Source organism: Homarus americanus, unplaced genomic scaffold (assembly GCF_018991925.1).
Source record: "Homarus americanus isolate GMGI-L3 unplaced genomic scaffold, GMGI_Hamer_2.0 scaffold34360, whole genome shotgun sequence".
Lineage (NCBI taxonomy): Eukaryota > Metazoa > Arthropoda > Malacostraca > Decapoda > Nephropidae > Homarus > Homarus americanus.
The window spans coordinates 5,909,358-5,916,412 of NW_024739403.1; the positions used below are offsets into that span (position 1 = coordinate 5,909,358).

General features: G+C 48.8%; 1 protein-coding gene and 1 long non-coding RNA gene across 3 annotated transcripts in view; both read right to left on the minus strand.

Annotated features, from left to right (window-relative positions):
* Nucleotides 1–630: 630 nt before the first annotated feature.
* On the minus strand, nucleotides 631–3,310 carry LOC121874664. The gene is made up of 3 exons (XR_006090471.1): nucleotides 3,041–3,310; nucleotides 1,919–2,014; nucleotides 631–1,626 (listed from the first exon to the last, which is right to left on the minus strand). It is a non-coding gene; the product is annotated as an uncharacterized LOC121874664 (long non-coding RNA).
* Nucleotides 3,311–4,326: 1,016 nt separating this feature from the next.
* The window catches only part of LOC121874573 (synaptogenesis protein syg-2-like), a 48,229-nt gene continuing 45,500 nt past the window's right edge, over nucleotides 4,327–7,055 (minus strand). Inside the window, exons 11-14 of one of the 2 annotated variants that reach the window (XM_042378771.1) lie at nucleotides 7,049–7,055; nucleotides 6,291–6,887; nucleotides 4,592–4,912; nucleotides 4,327–4,525 (exon numbers count right to left, since the gene is read on the minus strand). The exon at nucleotides 7,049–7,055 is cut by the window's right edge and continues 287 nt beyond it. In XM_042378771.1, coding sequence (XP_042234705.1) covers nucleotides 4,608–4,912; nucleotides 6,291–6,887; nucleotides 7,049–7,055 — 909 coding nt within the window. In that variant the 3' untranslated portion in view covers nucleotides 4,327–4,525; nucleotides 4,592–4,607. Of the gene's footprint in view, nucleotides 4,913–6,290; nucleotides 6,888–7,048 lie in introns of both variants that reach the window. The other variant, XM_042378770.1, reaches the window with a different exon arrangement.

A 7,055-nucleotide genomic window follows, 5' to 3' on the forward strand; every position in this document is an offset into this window, starting at 1 on the left:
TTGTTAACGAGCTACTTGTGTAATTACTTATCTTTTAACGCGATCAAAGACAGCTGTTGAAGCACATTAATGCATTATGACGTCAACAGATGGGTTTACCGATTTCATATATTTATTAAGAAAAACTAAAACAACTACTGTACTTTTTCTTCTGGGACCTTGTGAGAAATTAGGTTATTTTTCCAACAATGTCATAGCAACTTTGGAAAATATGAAGGCTAGGGTACGTGAGGCTGTTTGGAAAGTTCAATATAATATGCTACAATATGTATGGCGGGAAATATAATACCGTTTTGATGTTTGTAGAACCGCACAAAAAGGTCCGGGACAGGTGTACTTATTATGTAATCCTTGTATCTGTACTCTTTACCTGTATCTGTACTGGTTTTGTATTGACAACAAAGTGTCTATGAAGTTACTGTATTTGCACTTGTGACTGCATCATGCTTGTTCTGTAGCTGTACAGTATTTGTATATATCTTCACTTGTATTAACATCTGTGCCTGTACTTGTAAGCATACCTGTAATTGTACCTATACCTATGCTGTACTGTACATACATGTGGACCCCAATTTCTATGTACTTCATGTGTACTGTAACTATAATGTATAGGTTAGAAATATTCTCAAATTTCTTTTATATATTTTAATAGGTAAAATACACGTAAAGTCAGTTGTAAGTTTGTATCGTATCAATGTCTTCGCGTCCATATGAATGTTCTACTCGGGAACTTCTCATTTATTTAAATATATATACACAACAGGTGTTAGGAGCCCTGAAACCTTAGATACGGGTGCTGCCCCCCCGACCTATATGTCAGGTGTTGGAAGCCCCTGGAGCCTACATACCAGGGGTAAGGAACTCCTGAGGCCTTATATACAGATGCTGGTAGGCTGGGAGTTACACAACAGATGTTAAGAGTCCTTGGAACCTATACACAACAGGTGCTGGAAGCCACAGAGAAATAGATAAAATGTGCTGGGAGATCTTAAGACCTACATAACAGGTGCTGGGAGACCCTAGGACCTACATAACAGGTACTGGGAGACCCTGGGACCTACATACCAGGTGCTTGGAGACTCTGGGACCTACATACCAGGTGCTGGGAGACCCTAGGACCTACATAACAGGTGCTGGGAGACCCTGGGACCTACATACCAGGTGCTTGGAGACTCTGGGACCTACATACCAGGTGCTGGGAGACTCTGGGACCTACATACCAGGTGCTGAGAGACCCTAGGATCTACATACCAGGCGCTGGGAGACCCTAGGACCTACATAACAGGTGCTGGAAGACCCTGGGACCTACATATTGTGTTAAAAGCAGCTGAAATTTACTCAGCTGGTGTTAGAAAGCCCTGGTACTTACATAACAGGTGCTGACAGCCTTTGGGACCTACATAACAGGTGACAGAAACCCCTGGGACCTACAGGGCAGATGCTGGGTGCCCCTAGGACCTACAAAGCTTTTGCAGGGTCATGGAGTGTGGCCTTCCAGAGGGATCCTCCAACAGCGTATCCCAGACTTAAGGAGTCCTTCAAATTGGTCCTGCAGAAGCCTCCTCCAGCCTTGTCCTTCAGGTTCCTCCAGGAAGTCTCTTCCATCGTACTCCCATCTTGTCGACACTGTCAACATGAACATTTAATGGCAGCGCCATTTTCCCCGGTCCATAAATACTTCCAAATGCATACATTTATACACATTAGTACATGACATAAACTTTTTATATTTCCTCAAATACACAAATAACATTCATCAACACACACACACACACACACACGCACGTAAAACCGTCACATATACAAACTCTAGCACATACAAACACACACATATAAACACTCAAATATAACACACACACACACACACATACACAAATATGAACCCATCTAGCAGAGATTAAGACAGTGTCATTCTCACCACACGGAGCGAGGACCTTCCTGGAGCAGTTGCAGCTGAGGGGTCCTGAGGGTGCAGCTACAGAGCGCCTGGAGCACCTGTACACTCGCGTATCACCTGAGGAATGGAGAGAGGGGGGCGGGGTAGGTGAGGAGGTCTGTGTTAACGAAGGACTGGCAGGAGAAGAAGGGTGGGGGGGGTGGGGTGAAGCCAGAATCGGGTACATGACAGGAGAGATACCTGTGGTGGAGGTCCTCTCTCTCCGTCACCAGAACACACAGTTGTAGGGCAGCAAGTGACGTCTCCGTGTTACAAGTGCTGTGTAACAAGTGTCATTCTCCTACAAGGAAACGTAAGATTTTTCGTGACGTTGCTGTTTTATTAATAACGAAAAATCACTTAAATTATTAATATATCTTTCTAGATAAAGAAAATAATTTAATAAGTAAACTATACCATAAGTTACGTCTCAATATACTGCCAAGAGTATATAATATTTATTAAGCAGAGACTTCATTGAAAAGTTTAGGACTTGAAAACTCCGCCGTCGTCCTTGAAAGTCTGACGTCTCTAAGGATGAGACCTAGACCTGAGCTGATTTGTTTGTGTCAGCTTAATGTCTACAATGTTTCTGCTGCCCGAGAATTATTATTACTATTATTACACTGCCCACAGCTGAGGAGCAGAGTGTTGTTCTCGACCCTTCCCGCCTGTCTGTGTCCTCAAAAAAAAAAAAATAAATAACGCTAGAACATGCTCGAGGCTTTACACCGAACTATGAATGTTTGATCAGCTGCTGACAAGGTTGGTGCAAGTCGCTCCCAAACTGATGAAGTGTTGTCATGGTAACGGCTCACGAGTAGTGTTTACATCCGTTCCCAGTATCATATTTATTATTATTATTATTATTATTATTATTATTATTATTATTATTATTGCTACTAAGGCCAAGGGGCAGCATAACATTAATAACACTTGTGGACTTAGGCAGTATTTACTAAGACAAAATAAACACAGTTTTCAGAGTGAAATACTACACCTCAAGAACACAAACTAGAGTAAACTAAAATACAAGGTGTAATCACAAGTATATCAAGGTACTTACACAACAGTATAACACACACACACACAAAAGAATCTTACAGTGCTGGTCAGGGTAGAAGGGATGATCCGGAGGACCTCTTGAGCCTCCTGTTCTTGCTCCAGCTGCTGGGCCTCTCCACCTGTCACCAGCTGCTGGGCCTATCCACCTGTCACCAGCTGCTGGGCCTCTCCACCTGTCACCAGCTGCTAGGCCTCTCCACCTGTCACCAGCTGCTGGGCCTCTCCACCTGTCCCAGTCACCAGCTGTTGGGCCTCTCCACCTTGTCACCAGCTGCTGGGCCTCTCCACCTGTCACCAGCTGCTGGGCCTCTCCACCTGTCACCACACCTGTCACCAGCTGCTAGGCCTCTCCACCTGTCACCAGCTGCTGGGCCTCTCCACCTGTCCCAGTCACCAGCTGCTGGGCTCCACCTGTCCCAGTCACCAGCTGTTGGGCCTCTCCACCTGTCACCAGCTGCTGGGCTCTCCACCTGTCACCAGCTGCTGGGCCTCTCCACCTCTCCCAGTCACCAGCTGCTGGGCCTCGCTGCCTGTTACCAGCTGATGGGCCTCTCACCACCTGTTACCAGCTGCTGGGCCTCTCCACCTGTCACTAGCTGCTAGGTTTCTCTGCCTGTCACCAGCTGCTGGGCTTCCGTCTGTCACCAGCTGCTGGGCTCTGCCAGTCCCAGTCCCAGTCACCAGCTGCCGGGCCCTCCACCTGTCCCGGTCACCAGCTGCTGGCCTCTCCACCTGTTCCAGTCACCAGCTGCCGGGCCTCCACCTGTCCCAGTCGCCAGCTGCCGGGCCTCTCCACCTGTCCCAGTCACCAGCTGCGGGCCTCCACCTGTCCCAGTCACCAGCTGCTGGGCCTCTCCACCTGTCCCAGTCACCAGCTGCTGGGTCCACCTGTCCCAGCCACCAGCTGTTGGGCCTCTCCACGTGTCACCAGCTGCTGGGCCTCCACGTGTCACCAGCTGCTGCCCTTACCACCTGTCCTAGTCACCAGCTTCTGGCCCTACCACTTGTCCCAGTCACCAGCTGCTGGCCACCACCTGTCCCAGTCACCAGCTTCTGGTCTCTACCACTTGTCCTAGTCACCAGCTGCTGGCCCTTACCACTTGTCCCAGTCACCAGCTGCTGGCCCTACCACCTGTCCCAATCACCAGCTTTTTGGCCTCCACCTGTCACCAGCTGCTGGGCCTCCATGTCACCAGCTGCTGGGCTTACCACCTGTCCTAGTCACCAGCTTCTGGCCCTACCACTTGTCCTAGTCACCAGCTGCTGGCCCTACCACTTGTCCCAGTCACCAGCTGCTGGTCTCACCACCCTGTCCCAATCACCAGCTTTTGGGCCTCCACCTGTCACCAGCTGCTGGGCTCTCCATGTGTCACCAGCTGCTGCCCCTACCACCTGTCCTAATCACCAGCTTCTGGCCCTTTCCACCTGTTCCAGTCACCAGCTGCTGGCCCTTACCACCTGCCCTAATCACCAGCTTCTGGCCCTTTCCACCTGTTCCAGTCACCAGCTGCTGGCCCTTACCACCTGCCCTAATCACCAGCTTCTGGCCCTTTCCACCTGTTCCAGTCACCAGCTGCTGGCCCTTACCACCTGCCCTAATCACCAGTTACCGGGGCTCCCCATCTGTCCCAGTTGGTAGCTCCTTTGATTCACCACCTGTCCCAGTCACCAGCTGCTGGGCCTCACCACCTGTCTCAATCACCGGCTGCTGGGCCTCACCGCCTGCCCCAGCCACCAGATGCATGACTTCGCCACCTGTCTCAGTCACCAGTGGTCGTGCCTCACCAAATGTCTCGGTCATCAACTGCAGCATTTTACCTCCTGTTCCAATCAATGTTCCAGTCACCAGCTGCTGGACCTCGCCATCTGTCCCGATCACCAGCTGCAGTGTTTCACCATCTGGATGGTTGTCTGAGGGGTATTGATAATTGCGTCTCAGAGTGGCGGAGTCAGCCAACAGCGTGAGACTTAATGACGTCACGTTTGTTTACAGTGAGGCATTCTGGGAAGGATGCAGCTTGTCCAGGCGCCCTAGTACCGCATGATCTATCTGACACGGACTCTTTAAGCTTGATGCTTGAGCGATTTGTCGACATTATTCTGACACTCTAACTGCCATCACGCTTGACACCTCAGCTACAAAGCTTAGATTCGAGAAAGTCGGCGGAGGAAGTTATTACATTTATCAAAAGTCATTAATAATACAAGGTAAAACAATTATTTCTTTCGGATCACCTGAAGATTATATACCCCAGCTTATTTCACCTGATGATCAAACGCCCTAATGCTGCCCGGGGGTAGGTTAGGTGAGGTTAGGGTTAAGGTGTTTAATCAACAGGTGAAATAAACAGGGGTGTATAATATTCAGGTGATCCTTTCATTGATAATTACGTTTTCTTCCCTGATATACACTCGCCTCCCACACTGCTGCACGGCTGGAGTGGACCACGAGCCTCACCAATGTGCTGGTCCACTGGTCAGGTGGCCCCACACCGGGGGATTTCCCTCAAACATAAACACGTATAAAACATAGAGAAAATTCTCAAAAAAATGTTTCGTGATAAACAAAAGGTGACGTCATTAAGTCGTAGCGCCATAGTTATTATTAAATTATATATATATATATATATATATATATATATATATATATATATATATATATATATATATATATATATATATATATATATATATATATATATATATATATATATATATATATATATATACACACACACAGCACCGCACACTATTCATGCTCTCCATCATAACATAACATTAGTGTCGTCCAGAACATACCCACAAGGTCATCATTTTCCGGGAACTCGTTACTGTCGCCAACATACATTCACCAACAAGCGGGGAAAAATAGATAATCTTCAGCAAAAATCTGCACACTCTCGAGCACTACGACCTTAAAAAAGTAATGGAAATTGGAAGCCATTCTACCGGACTCTTCAAAAACAATACTTCACTCCTGCCCGGAATTCCTGTCCAACTCTGCTGTTATTATTCTGCTTCACAATAACTCTTAAGGATTTAGGAGCCCGGGAACCTGCTGTAAACTTTTCCTCTCCTATGTCTGTGTTTACAAGGTCTTTGTCTGGGAAGTGGAGAACGTTCCCGCCTTTTTTTAAGCATCGATAAATTTCTCTCGCTGTCGCCGGCTGTGGGAAGACGTGTAGTGGCCGGGAGTGAGAGCGGCAGTTGTGGGGATAATAATGGTGAGTGAAAAATAACAGAATGACAGTCCTATGATCTCTCTCTCTCTCATTCTTCCCTCACTTACCGCTCTTGACGAGGATAACATCAGGTCGCTGCTGGAGGAGGTGGCCACCGTCGTCTCCAGCCTGAGGTAGTGGGGCGGCTTTGTCGTACAGCGCCCTGGTGTGACTTGTGCTGTTTTGGGTGTTGGCGGAGCGGGCACTTACCACCACCACCACCAGCATCACCGAGCACGCCAACAGGGAGGCCACCACGCCCACTACCACACCCACGATAGACCCTAAGGAGCTTGATGCAGAAGACTCGGCCGCTGCAGCACTAGTCCTCTTCTCGGCTACGTCTATGGGCGTAAGGTGAACGAGAAACGTGGGCGGGGCGGTGCCCTGGGCATTCGACGCCACCACAGCCAAGTGGTACTCCGTTCCCGGGTCGAGACCCGTCACGGTAAAATGTGGCTTCGGTTGTTCCTTCAATGATGCCAGGAGCTCCCCGGGGGCACCAGAGGGCGTCTTGGAGTGGTCCTTGACTGGGGCGTGACGAACCTCGAGTGTAAAGGTCTGGGAGAGACCGCCACTCCAGCCCTCTTGACAGGACACCAACACCTCCCCTGCGGCACTAATATTGTGCCAGGCGCTGCAGTTGGTGACGGCCTCCGGCACACCTGCGGCAGGAGGCGACACGACCTTAGTGAGAGATGGTCAACTAGATGATGACTGTATAGCTTCATATAACAAGACAACTCTCTGTACGGGTATGAGGCTGGTGGCGTAACGTAACCTAACCCAGAATACCACAAAGCTACACGTAGCCTAGCACACTAACCTGCAGG